A 19641-nucleotide genomic window follows, 5' to 3' on the forward strand; every position below is an offset into this window, starting at 1 on the left:
GTGGCTGAATACTTAAATATGACCATATTTGGACTTTAAGGTCCACAATCAGGCACATATCAGGACTTTAAAGTCATATAAAAGGTATTTAGTCCTGCATGTTGTTATGCTTTACTATGCACGCTTTCCCGGTTTGACCCTGATTAACAGCAAAAGGCTTTTTAAAATCAAATTAAAGCCAAATATCTCAAGTAAGCTGAGGTAATTGCTGCTCTAGAGTACCAATGATGTGAGGCACTTAATGGTTAAGAAGCCCTAAAAAGCCTGCAGCTGCAGTTCCTCCAGTTGCCAACAGAGGTCATTAGAGGTCATAGATCACTAGATGCATCATTAACAGTCAGTTTCCAGTCATTACCTGTTAGTCTTGATTACAGGAGTTGGCAGCACACAAGTGAGTCTCCATCCAAATGTAGCCAGAGACTGCAGCAGAGGAACATAATCAGCCTTCACCTGCAGACCCTGAGGAGACAACAAGATGTCCATTAGACAACCAGAAATCATCCGGAACAACCTTAAACCTGCACATAATCCCCATCGTTCTCTCCCTGAACACCCTGCACTGCACAGAGAACACTCTGCATGCACATTATGGAGCATTCAAATCCGTGATTACAGCTTTGGAGCATCGAGGTCTGAGATGCAATCAAGCGTTGTCAGCATCGCTTAAAAGCTCAAATCCCGGTTTGAAAAACACCTTTAAGATATGACGGCTTTAATAAAATGTGTGTGTGCTGTCTGAGAAGAAATGCACACAGGAGAGAATAAAAAAGAGACATAAATCAACTGCTACAGAAACTCCCTGGTTGCCATGAGTCAACATGGCAACCGTGTCTATTCCTGACAAGTGTGTGTCAGCACAGTAAGTCCTTGAGCAAATAGACTGCTCATGTGAAACCGCTCACTTTGAGGTAAACATTTTAATGCTATTAGTGCTATTTTAATACCAAGAAACGAGCCAGAGTGGCTTTGTCTCCATGACAGAATTAAATATTAAAATTCGAACATTTGAATGGTTATTTCAAAAACAGTCTGTGTGTGATTCATACTGAAATATAGCTCGCACACACATGCCATCATTGTGAGAGGAAATGTGGTTGTGGTTCGCCTTTCTTGCCATGTCAGACACCTGCTGAAAATGCAAAACCACAGCGCGTGTCTGTCAGATTTCTTGTACCTTCCACAACATATGCTTTTGCACGCTCAAAAACACACCCACAGAGCTGCCAGTTTCACAAAAGCCCTGTTCAGCAGGGCTATGTTCTCCATAAGGACACCCAGAGTCGTGTACTGTGCAAAATTAAAACCCTTTCAAAGACAAAAGTGAAATAAAAGTATTCAGGCTGTTATCTTTGTTGCATAAATTCCAGTCCGTTGCACTCAGCAGTGCATTATGGGTACTGAAACGAGTCAAAAAAGGCACTGAGCATGAACAAAGTATAGCCTCAGAACTTCTAGTCTATTCATAACCCTGCTGATCAACTGTATAAGAACAGAGAGTTGAGAATACATCACACCTACACACGCCACATTAGCCTTCACCGCACTGTGAAGTGTGAAAGTCTCCTCTAATTAAAGCTGCACCAAGGCAACGTTTTCATGTGGAGATACTGTAGAGCTGTCTTCATCAGCCTCTATCACAGAGCAGCAGATTAACAGAAAGAGCAAGTCGTGTGCAGTTTACTGATGACAGCTGAGTTCGTATTTTTCTAAAAGAGGCCTTTAACTTCTGCTTTTTATGCCACTAACGTACATAACTGCATACTTTACAGCTAGAAGTTAGTGGTAGTGAAAGTAACCTTTCATTGTAATGAATAGGACACCAGCAAGAAATTCCCTCTCATTTCAATGACACAAAAATAAGCAAATTGAAGGCTTCTGATTGGCCCAGTCTTAGGGTCTCTTCACTGGCTTCCCATACACCACATGATTGATTTGTAACGTTGCTCTACTCTACTTCAAAGGTGCTAAAGATCTCAGACTTTGTCTGCTCTGAGGTTATTAAAATGAAAGATGCAAATATTAAATAAAATCATAGTTGAAGCACTTAATAAACAGTTTTATTTAATGGTCTTTTGGTAAGAAAAACCTGTGAAGAGCCACTTCCCTGGGTTTTTCAATGAAACAATTAAATGGATGAGAATTTTTGGCAACAATATGAGGATAGAATGTTTTTGTTTGTTTATTTTTCGGGTCTTGGGGGGGCTCAGCTTGTCTTAGAAACAAGTAGGGTGGGCTCCAAAGGAAAATGGTTGGGAACCACTGACTTAGTGGACCAGTGCAGGCCTAGTATCTCATTTTGGGTTGTCACTCTGATTGGCCTGGAATGAATGTGACAGACAGAATATTCATACAATCACCTTCTGATAATATTTAGACAAGTCCTACCCTTCTTTAACACTTTGTATGGGAGTTTTCCCACATGGATGTAAAACATAGCCATGCAATGGATACATGAAACAGTCCATCTGGTTTGTCAGGTTATCTGAAGTCTGTCTCAAGTTCTACCTCAAAACATACTTTTACAGGCAGGTTTTTGAGTCCTAAGCCCAGTGGCTTGTACTTAGTATTTAATCCAGTTTAATAAGCATTTCATTCAGGAACACTGTAGCTATATATTTAATCATTGTATTGAAAGATGGTTATACAGTTTTACTTGACGGAGAAGGCTCCGCTCAAAAGATGCTTCCTGGGTTAGTCAAGCAGCATGCTTTGACTTTCCAGGGAGTGCATAGCTAGAAATCCCCACATGGATAGAGATACATTTATGACATTATGAACTGAAAACAATAAAATTACTTCAAAAGTATGGAGTTGCATGAATCTGGATATAAGGGTTTAACAGTTGTTGCTATAAAGGAGGAGGCTGGGGTGGAGGACGTTAAGCTTTGCCAGCAGCATCAGTGTGGAGCATCAGCATTAATGCAAGCAGGGATTAGTGAGAAGTATGTCATATTCAAATACACTGCTGGGTTGAGAGAAAAAGCTGTGATTGGCTGTGGGGACTGGGTGTATGACTACCATGTCCTGCATGAACTCTGCAAAGCTGATAAATTTATAATAATTTTGAGGTAATTCTTCCTCTCCAAAAAAAGGCAAATATCTTCAAATGTTGTGGTTTAAACTGCACAGAAAACATGAATTCTGTTTAAGCAATTTTTCGTTACACGTATATTTTCAATTTTTCTAAAGCCACTTAAAAATATTTAAGTTCCTGCAATGCATACTTGAACTGATGAATGGGGACACCAGATATCCTACGGCCCAGCATCAGTATGAATGTCTCAAGGGGTAATGATGGCAGAGCTTCACTGTGGCACTGTTAGGGAAATTTACTGAAAACAATCGATGCTTTACACAAGAGCAACTACAAGACTTTGCACTTAAAGCGACTTCATTTAGTCTTCCTGAAGATGTACCTACCTGTTATTGTTGCTGCTAGTACCACAAATGATTCCTACCATGACTAAAGTACTTCTGAGAACAGTTAACTCTTAGGTAAGAGTGCTCATGGGTGGATTTAGGACTACACAGAGTAAACAATGGGAGCATATCAGAGGAACTGATCAGCATGCAGTGTCCATCTTCAGTCATGAGACAGACTGAGACAAAAACACTTCATTGCACATCGCCTCGTTATTCTTCCTCTGAGTCTTATTGACCAGGGTGACACCACATACACAAAGAGACCTACAGCAGTCACATATCAACTTCTAAGCTGCAAAGAGCCAATCGTTAGAATACAAGACACTGCTCCAGACATTATTTACACAAGCATTACTTTCTAAGTTCCTACAGAGAGTGGTGCATCTACATTTTTTTGGAGGTTTATGTTGGAACCACTCCCAGAAACAGGCTCTCTTTCAAAGCTTGCCCGGAAAGTAAATTGAGAAATAATTTTTCTGTAATGGCTTGCTGTTCTTTGGAGGTGGTGAGAGTTAATCACAGTCCCCAGAGTCTGGCTCCCTCTCCCTCTGACTTATTATGCAGGGGCCACCGAGCTGCATCAGCACTCCAGCGCCAACCTGAGAGCCTAAAAAACAAAGTAATCACACTGCCATCTTTGTCTTCGATGTTATCTCTGCAGCTATAAAGGAGGGCCACAGGGTAAGAGGAGAGGGGCTTGAGTTTAACCACATTGGTCAAAGCTATTTTAAATGAAATCCATTTTTTATCCTAGAGATCATCTCTTGACACAGTTAAACACATTTTTGCCCCTTGAGCATCAGCCTCTGACCGGATTTTTAAAGGGCACATCCATAGGAAAAAGAGAATGTCAGATATTTTCGCCATCAGTTCTGCAGAATCATAATGGCACCACAAAGCAAAGCAGCAGAGGCAATTTTCTAAATCTCTCCCTCTATTTTTCAGAAAATATATTTAGATAAATTACCCAGCTTTTGGGAACCTATAGACTTCAGACAAGGTGTGTTTAAAGGCCTTTGTAGAGGGGAGTGCAGCAGCAGGTCAACTCCAAGTTAAAGCACCTTTATGGACTCTGCGCTGTAAAGACTACAAACCATAATTCTCTTTTCACCAGCTCTGAATAAAGCTGTTATTTAGCAGACCAGAGGGTCAACAGGTTTGCAGACACAGTCTGGTAATGATGAAGCAAATACTTCAAAAAAGGGGGGCATTCAGGTTCTGTTGCTGATTGGCTCGCTTGGCCCGGAGCGTTGTCACAGCAACAGGTAATGCAGCATCCACTAAAGCACTACTATAACCTTTCAAAATGTGATTGGTTCTTTTTTACCAGCATTTCATATCTTTGTTTTTAACTCTGCAACAACTCAGCAGAAGAAAAAGGATGGATGAATGTTCTTGATGGTAAATGGGATGAGAGTGATTTCATAGTCGTCAGACTACTCGAAGCATTTTAAACATTACAGGTTATACATTCATCATTCACATCATCATTCTGTTATGTAAAGTGGCTATCAGTATTAACTAGGGCTGCTAAAAGATTAACATTTCTGGTTGCGATTAATCTTAGAATTTCTGTAGTTAATCACCATTAATCACACCCCATGAAAACCCATTTGGCTTTCATATGGAGTTGGGGTTTTTTTGCAAACTCAAAGCAGGCTCCCATCCGGCCATACTGCCATCGACCCAAAACAGTAGTGGGCTGCAGTGATGGTTGGCCTTCTGGATCTTTGTCCCATCTCCACAAAGGATACCTGGAGCTAGGAGTGACCATCAAATTCATGGTCACCTCTCTTACTAAGTCCCTTTTCAGTTTGTCCAGACAACCAGCTCTTGAAAGAATCCTGGTTGTGCCAAACTTCTTCCATTGGAGAGTTTTGGAGACCATTATGCTCTAAGAAACTTTCAGTGCAACATATTTTTGTAGCCTTCCCCAGATCTGTGTCATGCAGCCATCCTGTCTCTGAGCTCTGCAGGTAGTTCCTTTGACCTCAAGTCTTGGTTTTGGTCTGATATGCATGGTCAGCTGTGTGGCCTTCTAAATCATGCCCAGTCAGTTTAATTTAACACAGGTGGACTCCAATCAAGGTGTAGAAACATCTCAGCAAAAGTTGAGAAAAATTGGAGGTATCTGAGCTAAAATTAAAGTCTTTGCAAAGGGTCTGAATACTTATGTGAATGGAATAAAAGAATTTAGGAAAACATAAGGAAAGTAAGATTTTTGTTTTGTATATTATTCCAATAAATACACTTGAATGCTTGATGTGCAGAGCATCATACTCTGCTGCAAAAAATACTGCAGTGGTTTTGACTCAGTTCACTGAAATATTGCACCTTCTGTCATTTGAAAACTGCAGCATGCCTTATTGCATGATAATGTAAATTTTGATTAACTGCCCAGCCCTACTTACAACATTTCTGCATATGTGACATACGTGTTAGGAGAACACAGAATCGTCTGTGTAGACGCTGCTAAATACATTTGATCCTGCCATAGCCTGAGGGACAACTAATCTCTCTTCACAACAAACACACTGATTTTAATTTATCTATTCTTTTTTTATTTCTATTATTTTTTAGTTTTATTGTTTTATCTAATAATCAGATTTATTCATAATACATTGATTATTTGTGGAATTATTTAATATGCAAATTTATATTATGTGTAAATAATTGATGCATTTTATTTTTTGCACTGCTTTGGCAGTAACTGATGTGTTCATGCCTATAAATCAAATTGAAATTGAATGTGGAGAGTCTGTTAATAGGCAGGTAGACATCAACATAGTGAATGCTGGCTGAAAGTCAGTAGGAACACCAATGTAACAACTTTACTGTATAACAGGTCTTGTTTTACATGCATGTTTCATTTGAAAACGAAAAAAAAAAAAACCACGCCCTATTAACAGCTCTTATTTTTTTGGGATCATTATATGGAATGAAACGGCATTTAATCATGTAGGTACCGCTTCTAATTTATCACTATTTTGTTTTGGGGCTTGTTCTGACCCATATAGGGTTTTGGTCACTCTAGAGTAGACAACTGTCTTATTAGTGTGTTAATGTTAGCTGATACATATTAAAATCAGCGTATAACTTCACATCTATCCAACTTTAATGACGTTTAAAAAGTACATGACAACTGTACTCAAGTAAAGAAGCAGTTACTCTGGATAAAACTCACTCAAGTAAAAGAAAAAGTACTGGTCTAATAATCCACTCAAGTACAAGTAAAAGTATTTAATTTAAAGTTTATTTAAGTAGTGAGTCCTGAGTAACTACTGAGGAGGTGCACAGTAAAATATGATCTTTCCTTATTGGCAAGAACAAGACAAGAGACCTCCAACCAGGTTGTTCAGGTAAAGTTACACATCTATAGTAAAGTTAAATACACAGAAAAATTGCCAGTGTTAATTAAACTCATAGAGAGTTAACCCTTTCATCTAGAGGCCCCATATCTGGGGCTAGCTCTCCTCTGAGGAAAACCTTTATAAGACACTCTCAGAGTCCATGGACAGAGTCCTGTCTCACACTGTTTAAAGCCCACAGATCACTGCAAACTAACAAGCACAACCTTTTCCACCTAAACAAAACACAACTCAGGGCACAATCAGTGGAATAAAAAAGATGTCAAAAACTACAGTTCCTCTAAACACTGTACTTTACTGCAAACAAGGCACCCCCAATACTTTTACAATATTTCATGCCAGACACAGAGGAAATTTTTACGCTAAAAGTGGAAAAATTTTTAGGCAGTAAAAAATCAGTTACACTACTTTTCATCTTTATTTACTCAGTCCCAGTAACTTCTACATGGATTATTACACTCTGCTGAAATCTGTAACGAGTTACCTTTACACTGATGCAAAACTTATTCATAGATTTTGTATAAACAGAAAAATACTCTGTTGTATTTGGGTATGTCATTTTCAAGCTTGAACACCGAAAGAGGGCCTCAGAAAGGATTAAATCACACACTTTAAAAGTGTTGATATGTGGCTCCTCTGGCAACAACAAATAAGCAGTCCTAATGTCGTCAACTGAGACTATGACTAAAAATTTTTGTCGACAGCCTTTCTCCCCATGACAAAAACTAGACTAAGTCTAACAAAATTATATCTGTGATGACTAAAACTGACAAAATGTAAGCTTAGTTTTGGTCAAGATGATTAAAACTACACTAAAACTTCATATAGTTTTCGTCAGACATTCAAAATCCGTTTTATTTCTCCACTGTGGGTAAATCTGTCAAAATACAATGCAGCTGTAGCTATTCTGCCTCTCAACTGTTGAAAGCAGGGTGCACAGAACACACTACCATGATGACTTGGTACCTGATTTAGGCAAGAAAATAAATGCTTAGACTAAAAGTAAAGACTAAAATGTGAGGACTTTTTATGGACTAAAACTAGACTTAAATGAAAAAGGGGGAAATCACTAAATTGTGACTAAAACTCAATGACATTTTGTCTACAGACTAAGACTAGGACTATAATTTAAAATAGCTGCCAAAATTAACACTGCAATGCAGAGAGTCAACCTCATTGCAAGGCAATGCAGACTGATGAAGAATATGTGTCCTTTAGGAATATGTCAAGTCACAGGCAGGAACTCTAACTCAGTGGATAACTTCACTCATGGCACAAATGTGTCAAACAACACAAACAACAACAATCCCTGTTGACAAAATACCAAAAATAACCCCAGCAGGGATCACTGTACAACAGACAACATCTTTACACAACTAAACATATAAACACACTGCCCAAAGTGCATGATAGGAAACTGTTCTAACACATCCCCCAGATATCAAATACAGTTAATTCAACAGAAGCTCACTTATGACTCAGTCAGATTGTAGGGTATTTTCATCTGTTTAAAAACTGGAAGCAGTCCAATGATGAGAGATTTCCTCCAGCATACAGTAACAAAGAAGAGAGGAGAGGCTTGGGTTAAATGTAATGCCCAATGATATTTGACATGTGGCTGCAGGAGCTGGGAATCAAACCCCTGACCTATTAGTTGAGAGAAAACCAACTTTTCCACTGATTTACACCCCTCCACATCCCTTATGTTTGAACATATCTTTGCATATTCTACATCTTTCTGAGCTCTAAATAGACTTCCTGTTCATGCTGGCTTTAATGTTAAAATTCAAAGTTCACTCCTAACCTTTAAAAACTAAAGTTACAGTCATAAGGGAGAAAAAATTCACCACCAAGTCCATTTTGCATCTTTTCTGCAGTTTTTTGATTATTTCACAGGATCTAAAAATATCTCTAACTGCATTATAGCGCACACAGCGAGGCCCTCCCCAAGCACACCTACGCACCATCTAGGGACATTTTCCCTGCTTAAAACTGCAAATGCTGCAACTCTAATAAAGCTTAACAGGAGACATCCAAAGTGCATCCAAACTTTAATTTTTTATGAGGCATTAACCTGCCTTTGACTCAGACTAAAGTATGCAGCCTGATAAAACATGATGAGCTAGTCTGGAAACAAAGGTTCAGCTGGTGTGTGCAGATGTTCCTCCTGTGGGAGCTTTTATTATGCGCTTTGTTTTTCCGGGAGAATAAAACTGTCTCTATGAGATGACTGAAACTAATCATTCAAATGAAGGTTTCACAGCTTCATTCTGACGGGGGAATGGCGTGCCTTCCTGCTACGTACAAGATGTTAACTTTAAACCACAACCCACTTCACTTAAAGAGCAAAACATAAAAACAGGGCAGCTTTTGTGTCACATTAGCATCAATCAGGACTCAAAGGTGCCCCTTTAGGAGTTTACCTCTGCCTATCCATCTCTAAAACACTATTCTCTTCAGCATTTTTATCTACAATGACATTTTTCTGTTGACATTGTTCATGATGGGAGGTTTTTAAAGGGGCTTTCTGAGGCTCTGACAAACTAGGAGTCCACGGAGGTCATCAAAAATAATGGTGCACTGTAAAGTAAAGCTGTGATAACCACATTTTATATTTAACCTGAATAATAACCCCTCTTATCAAAGCAACAAATATTGTTTTCATTCATTTGTGCCATAGCCCTTTTAAAAATGTAAATCCCTTTTACTGAAAACAGGATTGAAATGGGTTAAAATTGGCTAAAATGGGCTATAGGTGGCAACAATTGGTGGAAAATGTAATGAAATGGGAATTTAAAAGTAGCAGAAATGGATTAGAAGTGGGAAAAAATGCCAAAAATGAATAAAGTGGCAAAAAAAAGCATAAAAATAGGTAAAAAGGAATTAAAAAGTGGCAGAACTGGGTTTTAAGTACCAAAACTAGGGAGGCAATTTGGTGAAATGGTATTTAAAAGTGGAAAAAAGGGTTTAAACTGGCATAATTGGTTAAATGTGTCAGAAAAATATGCAGAAGTTGTTGGAAATAGGTTAAGCTGGAAAAATGGGCATAATAAATAGTGAAATGTGGGTAAAAATGGAAATAAAAGGGCTTAAAAAGTGGTTAAAAAATGGTTAAAAGTGGCAAAAGTGGGTCAACAGTGGAAACAATAGGTGAAAAGTGGCAAGAATTTGTTTAGAAGTGACAAAAATTGGCAAAAAAAAGTGGTGGAAAGGGTTTAAAATGAACAAAAATGTGTTGAAACTGGCAAAATTGGTGGGAATGAAGTGATGAAAACAGGTCAAATACACAAAATGTGCAAAAATTAACAAAAATTGGAAAATAATAGTGGAAAGATTAAGTGGGAAGAGTGGTTAAAAAGTGGCACACATAAATCATATCAACATCGGAACCCAGTAATAGTTTCACACTTTTCAGCACCAAAATGTGGAAACTGTTAGCCAGGATGCTAGCACTAATGCTACTGATTAAACACACATACACTGATACTATCAATAAATCACAGCTGGGGAGGACCCATCCTCTGGGTTAGTCAGGGCCAAATCTGTGGCAGACTTACTCTGTACAGAGTTTTTGACAACTCTGATGTCAGCATAAATCTCACCAAATCATCATGTTTTCATTTTACATTTAACTAATTTTTATGCACATATTTAAAAAATAAAATACACTGTTTGAAATAATTCAAGAAGTATTATTAGTTTTTTCAAGGCATCTGGCGACCCCATCTCAATGTGTCCTGACCCTAAATGGTGTCCTGACCCTCATGTTGAGAACCACTGCTGTAATACACTACAAAAAAAGACGGATGAACCTCGGACTGATCAAATATTAAATGCACAAGAAAATTATTCAGCTCACAGAAATGCAACACTGGAGAGCAACATTCCAGTAAGAAATTTGCACTTTACTGGTGGACAAACTCAAAATGGGCCAGGAGAAAATCATAGAAATAAAACAAAATTTTAAAGTCAGGCCGATATAAAACTAGAAGAGGCTTTTACTCTGTCTACAGGTTCTAGGTTTTTACTGTATTTCTCTACCATTTCTCAGACTTTCTTCATGTAAAGCACTTTTGAACAAAGACTATCAGTAAACTTACAATACAAGAACTATTACACCACCCATAGTGTACTACTGACTGTTTAATTATTTGAGCTTAAGCCAAATGTAAGAGCTCAGTGCATTTAATATACACTCCATTAAAAGGACCCCTGCATGATCAGACAAGTTCATCTTGTTGGATAGATATTTGTATCTCTTGTATGTATACTGAACTAAAAAACTCACTTGATATCTGCATTTTGAGTTTATAAACTCACAAGGAGACAGCCATGTTTTGGTCCACACTGGTAGTGTGACGTCACAGTTCTGCAACGCTCCTCGCCATTCCTATGCGGTAACCGCTGTTTCAGACTGGCAGCCAGTGTTAGGGCTGCATCTCAGAAACACTGCACGTCTCATGCACGGAGAATTTTAAAATTTGAGGTCTCTTCTATTTTTTATTTGCATCATGAGCGATTATCTGTCCATCTAGACAGGAAAATGAAAAATACAGAGCTATATCTACCTTCTTGTAGCAAATATTTACCTCCACATGGGTAGAATATGTTTGAAAGCTGTTTCTTGATGAAGCAGATGAAGACCACGAGCTGAAGTGCATCTGTTTAATAAAGTTGTTCCCCAAACTTCTACTATATCAGAAGCTTTCTGTTTCCACATGGTTCAGGTAAAGGTAAACACAGTATGAAAACACTTCCAGTTTGCGTCTTTCAAAGTAAAACTCCACTTTAGGATTTCTTTGGAGAAACTCTCTTTGTATGTACATACTTCTTTTATTTTGAAAAGCTCCTGGCATACTTCCACTATGCACTGAATCCAGTCACTTGTAGGGAGGTTTATTGAGGTAAAACGTAGGAGGAATGACAGAGCTTAGCCAGCAGGGAGACAAAACCAGCACAGCAAACTCGTGTCTGGTATGAAAGCTGTTAAAGCAGAAACAGCTGCAAGCAGAAAAACATCTGAAAAAGAGTTACTGCATAGGAATGGTGAGGAGCACTGCAGCACTGTGATGTCACACTACCAGCACAGACAAAAACATGGCCTCCTGGTGAGTTTATTAGCTCAAATTTAATCAAAATGCAGATATCTGGGATATTAAGTGATTTTTTTTTTTCACCAACAAGATGAATTTGAAGAACTGATAAGATTTTGGGAGTGATCCGGATCACCGTCTGGATCCAGGAATTTTTTAAAGGATTCTTCACTATTGGGAGATAGGGCTAATGGCAGAGGTCTGCGCTCTCTGAGTGCTTTTGTAGTTTGTTTATTTTTTTAGATGTTGCAGGTATGCTCCACCTTCTCTTCCTCTAACTGGCTTATACTTGCCTTTGTACAGCGGGGTAACAGCATCAGGAAAAGTTGTACCATTCCCATAGTTTGCAGCTCTCTAGGATATCTAGTGATGTGAACGGAGCTGACAGTGCTACCTTCCTTCAGCTTGCTTCCCTCATCATAATTTCATAATGATCCCTGAATTCTAGCAGCAGAAATTGGTGGTCAGTGTGCAAAAGACCTATTTTTAGGTTTTCTGTGCAAGAGCAGCGTATTGCACGGGCTGTTTGAGGGGTTGCTAGAAATGTGGGGCAGAAATGAGGAGTTTACCTACTTCTGCAGACACCACTGGAGACCCCCACTGTCCCTGGAGATGGCTGAAGCGTGTTATAATGCACACAGTTGTGCACAGGTGTTTCCTAACACTAACATGAAAACAAGACAAAGGAACAGAACTGCCCAGGAACCATTCAAGTACGTTAGAATTGCACATGAGTGAATCTTATTTTTATAATAATCATTCATACATGATAACTGTGATATATTTTGAATCATGTTATTACTTGTTTCTCCCTGCTGATAAACAGCAGCTCCCCCTGAACTAAATCCCTCTCCCTCAATCTATCGGGCCTATCAGCATCATCGTCTGACAGAGCGAGCGCGATCTCACACACAGGGATGGTGCAAATTACTTTCCTTCTATCTGGGTCACCTCCTCTTTCACCTGTGTCACAGAGCATAGAGATATCATGGACAGGAGAGACACATTTACCACCAGCTCTCTGCAGCATGCAGGCTGCAGCATGTCGGCACAGACAGGGGCCACAGAACAAATCCTTCACTGTTCTTTGTAAATTATGTGCAAGAATTTATATTGGAAAAACCATGAATCTAAATCCTTTGTTCCCTCCATCGACGACATGCTTCTTTCTCAAGTATTAAAACTATTTCTTCAAAGTTTCCTCACTGCCATAGCGACATGTGATGCAGGGCCTTAATCCCACTTTTTTTAAAGTCTAAAAACTGTGAAGCGCTGTTCTTCAAAGCTGGGGATGTAAGTGAATTCTGAGAAGGAGTGACAACAATGTCAGCGCTGGTAAGCTCCTTTCACTCGCTTTGACTTTGGACTGCCATTTCTTACATTTGAACTCCTGTGATATGAACTTTTAAGGTGTCTTTCTGCAGCAGAACACGCTCTCTCTAAACTCTGGGGTTAGGAGATGGTGAGATCAAGGAGTGAGCGATCCGGCAACATCATCAAACGGAGGAGCTTGAAGTGTTTGGAGACCGTTTTATTTACTGACATTCACGCTGCGATATCAGCTTTTTTTCAAACAGGAATATAAAACGTCAGGCACAGGGGGTACATTTTTAAATACCTGCATGCTTTTCATTAATAATCAATAAAAAAGACACTTGTTAGTCATCTTTTAGATCTGCTTTCTATCTATAGACACAGAAGTTAATATCCCTGTGAAGCAAAATTAGAAATGTATTCCTAAATGCACTAGATTAGTCAGAATAAAGAATATGTTAAAATGCGAAAAGGCTGACAGAATGTGTGACTTAATTTTGGATTTATTTTATTGCAGTCTGTTTTTTAACCAGGGAATTAATAGCCGGCCAAATGCCATGTTTCTGTTCAGTGTCATGTGAATTTGCATAGCCTGCCAACCACAGTGCAGGCTGACTATTAAACATATCATAACAGAGTGATTTGTGACAGAAAACAATGTAACTTTAATCCCAGACTTCTGCCTCTCCCCCTCTGACACAGAGGCAGGCAGCCATGCTATGAGACTGCAGTGCACTTTACTGTCAGGGGGGCTGGCTAATTGCTGGAGTGGCTGTCTCCTCTCTGGCACAGAGCCAGGCAGTTGCACTGTGATATTTCTCCTGAGCAGTGTTAATTTGGCAGATATTTTTGATTTTAATTTGAGTTTTATTCTTTAAATCAAATGCATTTTAGTTTTCGTCCAATTTTAGTCATTTCTCCACTTTTTAGATTTAAACTAGTTTTAGTTGGTGAAGACTCCAAACATTCTAGGGCGCGTTCACACCGGAGCTGTTTGGTCCACTTTAACCGAACTCTGGTCCGTTTTCTTGGATAGTCCGGTTCGTTTCGAGTGGTGTGAACGCTCACACGAACTCTGGTGAGGACCAAACAAGCGGACTCTGGACCGCCTGAAACAGGTGGTCTCGGTCCGCTCCCTAACAAACCCTGGTGTGGTTCATTGGAGGTGTGAACGCAAAGCAGACCAACTTGTGAATCAAACGCAGGATGAGGCATAAACCGTAATGATATACGGATTTGTATGTGATTTAATACGCTCAAATACATGTCGGTACCTCCCTTGGCATCCGGGTAGCCATGGCAACATGTCGTAGTCTGTGCTGATTTATTCGTCTCGTGTAAAGGACGACATGCTGGACAGCTCACCACCTTGCTGGCTGCTCATAATGCCGAAATGCAAGAGCAGAAACCACAAGACAGCGTAAATTCTGTGGTTTTTCTTTGTTTATGTTTAGAAAATACCAGCGGAAGGAGTTTCGTCTTCTTCTACGCCTTTTCTTTTTGGTCGCCGTTTGTTTGTGGCGACAGCGCCCCTAGTGGGCAGAGGTTGTAGGTGTTCAGATGGTTTGGTCCGCTTGACCAAGAGAGCAGTGTGAATGCGAACCAAACCAAAGGAAAGTGCAACAATGTTGCCATTTCTGTTCCAAAATGGACCGAGTCCCCGGGCTATCAGGTGTGAACACGACCTTAGTCTAGTTTTAGTGCATAAAAGTCCTCACATTTTAGTCTTTACTTTTAGTCCAAGGATTTAATTTCTTGCCTAAATTTGGTTCCAAATCAAAGTAGTGTGTTCTTTGCACCCTGCCAAACCTGGGGTCCCTGCTTTCTACAGCTGAGAGGCAGAATAGCTACAGCTGCAATGCATTTTGACAGATTTACCCACAGAGGAGAAATATCACAGATTTTGAATGTTTGATGAAAACTACATTACATTTTAGTCTAGTTTTAGTCATTTTTACAAAAACTAAACTTATTCTTTGTCACTTTTAGTCATCACAGATCTATTTTTTGTTAGTTTTAGTCTAGTTTTTGTCATGGAAAAAAAGGCTGTCGACAATTAGTTTTTGTCATAGTTGTCGTCGATGAATTTAACACTGCTTCTGAGTGGGCATGGCTTCAGACATGCCAACACTATCCTGGAGCAGATTTTACTGCCTCATTTTTCATGTTTTTGAAGCTTAATTTTATAAACCTAGAGATGTTTCATTTTGACTGACATTTGATTTGAGAGGTTCATAATGCAGTCACCTGTAATACAACAAACCTAAATACAGATTCATTTTCACTTTACATGGTCTTTAAAAGAAACAGGCTGTGGGTATGTCCCTGCGTCCTGCATTTACGCTTTCCTACATTATGGTAGGGGCTGCACAGTGGTGCAGGGGTTAGCGCTGTTGCCTCACAGCAACAAAGTGGTTCCTGAGTCGCTTCCTGCTCAGAATTTGCATGCTTGTGTTCTCTCTGGGTACTCCGGCTTCCTCCCACCACCAAAGACATGCTCATCAGGATAATTGGTGACTCTAAACTGGCCGTAGGTGTGAGTGTGAATGTGTCTGGTTGTCTGTCTCTACATGTCAGTCCTGCAATTGACTTGCAACCAGGTCAGGGTGTACCCGCCTCTTGCCCAGGGACCCCCAACAGCATAAACGGTATAGAAAATGCAGACCCCTAGAGCTATGGCTCGTGTGCCCCCAGGGGTCACCGAACCCCAGTTTGAGAACCACTGCTGTAAGCACCGAAAAGTTGGAGAACCCCTGCTCTAGAGATCAAAGATAAGTCCGACTTGTAGTAAACATGTGCAAGTATCTCTAGACGGGGCCTATATGGGTCTTTATGGGCTGGTCCACAAATGCAGTTCATGTTGTCAGCCACAGGAGAGGCCACCACCCATGGACAAACCCACATGGGACCCATATTGTAGCCTGCATACAACCCATATGGGCCCACATGGACATGCTGGCTGGTCAGAGTTGACCTGGAACCTGGATAGAGGAGTCTCTGGTAAACTCACAGTGACATGCTACGTTTGAATAAACAGGCTCAGGATCTGTTGGAGGTGCCTGAATTCTTACTGCAAAATATTTTTTAAATCTCTGGTTCTAACTGTATTGTCCCCGAATTTCAAATATTGGAAAATAATTTTTGATGATGAATATTTTCTTTCTTTCCTTTTACCCAGAAAAAATAATGAGCATCTAGATTTAGAAGAAACATCTCAGCATCACAGTATCTGTGCTTCCCTTTCAGTTTTAGATACATCCCTAAAATTATCTCTCCTTCTACTTGTGTTCTTTAAAGCTAAACCTTGAAAGAAATATTCAAACCAAAGAGGGGACGTTTCATCAACATTTCCTTTTTAGCGTGACATGTTGGTTGTAAAATTCTGCATAATCTTGAGATTTGAGTGTGCCTCTTTTCACCATTGTCATAATGGACCCACTGCTGGGCATGGCAGAGCTGAAGTGGATAATGTTGCAGAAAACATCATTGAGAAGGGTTTGAAAGAGAGAAAGGAGCTTCTAAGGAACATCAGACTCCTCGTAGACGTGAGCCGAGCTGTGCCGAGGTGAATATCAGTTCATCTTTTAATAAAACACATACACTCACACGTTTTTGTGACTCCAGTGCTCCTTCACTGTTTTATCTGGCGACTGAAACGCGACACTGTCCTGCTAATGCACTTTGTCCCTTTTTATAAATAAAATCTCCCGTTGTAGAAAACATATTAATGCCAGCTCTAACTGAGGTCTGCAGGAGGACAAGCTCTGTTTGCTTCTTGCTCCTGTAAAGCTTCAGTGTATTTGGTCTAAAGTAGTTTCTGCATTGATTTCCCCACAGGACACAATAGATTTGAAGCTGGCCCTAATTGGAGTTTCATAGCAGAGACTCTTAATGAGTTATTAATTTTGAGCACTTCAGAATCATCCATATGCTTCCTATTCAGGTCATTCTGCTCAGGAGGAATCTGTCATGTTCTGCATCTCTAATGTATTTGGGATGCATTTCTACAATCTGCACTGTTTCGCCTCTTAAGATAAAGCTTAAAGAAACGTCTGTATCATCTCTTTAGCACTGATGACATTTTTATGCAGAATATCTGCCGCCGTCTTCATGCTGAACACGCTGCACGTAAGCACATTTCCCCTGCTTGTCATTTTATCCATTTTGTTGTTTTCCTTCAGGCTGTGTTCTCATTTACACTTTCCACTCAACTTGCATCTGAGTTTGTCAGTTTGACATTTATTTTTGTTGCTTGTTTTCTTCTTTAATTTCTCTCTGATTTGTTTTGAAGTCAGAATATTCTGACCCGTGAGTTTTTTGCTTGTTTCGTCTGTTTAGTCACTTTCTTTTTATCGTTGTGCTTCAGTTCCTTTCTTTGATCACTCCTATGTTTTGTTACAGTACAGCTAAAGATTTTAAATTAAACTCAGCTGATTTAGTTTATAGGTCATAAACAACATTAACAACCTGATGACATCAGTGCATTTCTTTTACATGGAGTATTAGCCTGTCTTAGCCTGCCTGAGATGGCTGCATGGTGTCACGGGGGTTAGCACTGCAGCCTCACAGGTAAAAGGTTCCTGGTTTGAAACTCTGTCTTTCAACTGGCCCTTTTTTATGTAAAAGGAACAAGGTTTCTTACACAGAGAAAGAGCATTAGAAGTTGAGCATTAACTATTGTAAAGTGTAAACACTGTCACATTACAGCTCGTTGAATGCCAGTGAGTCATTTTGTACATGCACTCCTGCATGTGTCTTAACCCTCTGAGACCGACGTTGTCAACGTCGGTCTCAGAGGGTTAAGACACATGCAGGAGTGCATGTGTATTGTATAAGGGAATGTGTATAAGGGAGTGCATTTCTTGTCAGTTCTTGTATTGTATTGTATTTAAGTTCATGGCCTTCCTCAGGGTTATCAAAAACCACATTGTTAACACATTCTACCCATGTGGATGTGCATATGTGCTACAAAAAGGTAAATATCGCTCTCCATTTATCATTTTCCCATCTATTATGGTCCATAACCGTACACGGCGCATGGAAAAAACAGACCTCAAATCTCTAAATTCTCTTTGACTGAGCTGCAGCACACATGCAGGCAGTCTGAAAGCTCTAACTTGTTAACATGCAAACAAACTGAAAATCCACGTGTGTCACGGCCAGGACACGCGTGTCACGAAGGCTTAAGTGTCCATGTATTTATTTTTCTAATAATTGTGCTTTGGTTATAGTAACCCAAAGAATAGCATAACAAGGGGCTTAAAGCTGGATTGACTGACAGATGCATTTATGTATGTTATAGATTGATAAAAAGTTCTAAAAGTCGGCATTTCCATAAAGGCATCTGCCATCGTTGGACTTCAAACCCCCTCATTGAGACTAGATCTATGTTTTCAGACTCACCGTGGCTGTGCTGCTTTGTAAACACTTGAAAATGTATACCTTTTCTGTCATTTTCCTTGCAAATTTAAAACATTTTTTCAGTAAAGACCTTACATCGTCCCTGAGATGATTCACTCCCACTCAGGGACAATATAAATGATTGCTCGCTCTCGGTGAAACAACTTGTTTTCCTCTCCTCTGAGCTTCATACATCGAACTACCTGCCGACTTTTTGATTAATAACCACATAAAGTATTACAGGGACACAAAGATGACGCATACAAAGAAGAAGAAAAGATCCACCTGAAAAGAAGCTGACATATGAAAAGAAAAATAAACGGCCTCAATCAACACCCAGCTTGATTCTTCATTATTATCCCAGCAGAATAACAATAATGAGCTGTGAGGACACTTTGCATAACAATTTTACAAACGTTATCACGGTGAATGAGGATGATGCGAAGCCTCTGTGAACGAGTGTGTTTCTGAGCGCTCGGGTGAAACAGTTTTCGATGAAGTCCCGGTGGAGGAGTTGATTGGATCTCCTGAACACCGGCTGAAGGTTTGATGCCGACTCTTCACTGGTACTGTTCCTGAGGAGACCCTAAAACCCATTAAGCTGTAACAGTATTCATCTCAGAGGAATGGAGGCTGCACTGCTGCTGCCAGGCCACTGCAAAGAGTCTTTTTTATTGGCACATGTGGCCATCAGCTCTGCTCTGGACAATCACAGAGCCACATTTGGGGGACAAAAGTCTCCTTTCACACATGGACAACCACAGGCTGAAAAAAGTCTAAATTCAATTACAGAGATAGCATCGGCAAACACATTCAGACACACAAAACTCAACTTCTCCATATACACTTAGCAGGCACAAACACGCACATACAGCTGCATTCACAAACACGCACAGACGCACAGATGAAAGGCAATGAAATGGCCACAAACCCTTCAATTTTCGACAGAAATCAATTTCCAACTTGGAACCCGTGCCGAGCAGAGGAGCTAATCGTCTGGCAGATAAGGGCTTGTTTGCTCCTGATAAGACAAGCGGCCGCGA

The 19641-nt window shown here is 39.9% G+C and overlaps 1 protein-coding gene across 1 annotated transcript in view; it reads right to left on the reverse strand.

Moving 5' to 3' along the window:
- The window catches only part of LOC121513497 (raftlin-like), a 252499-nt gene that overhangs the window by 23831 nt on the left and 209027 nt on the right, over positions 1-19641 (reverse strand). Inside the window, exon 8 of the mRNA XM_041793287.1 lies at positions 356-459. Within this exon, the coding sequence (XP_041649221.1) occupies positions 356-459 (104 nt within the window). The remainder of the gene's footprint in view (positions 1-355; positions 460-19641) is intronic.

The sequence above is a fragment of the Cheilinus undulatus genome, linkage group 8 (genome assembly GCF_018320785.1).
Source record: "Cheilinus undulatus linkage group 8, ASM1832078v1, whole genome shotgun sequence".
Taxonomy (NCBI): domain Eukaryota; kingdom Metazoa; phylum Chordata; class Actinopteri; order Labriformes; family Labridae; genus Cheilinus; species Cheilinus undulatus.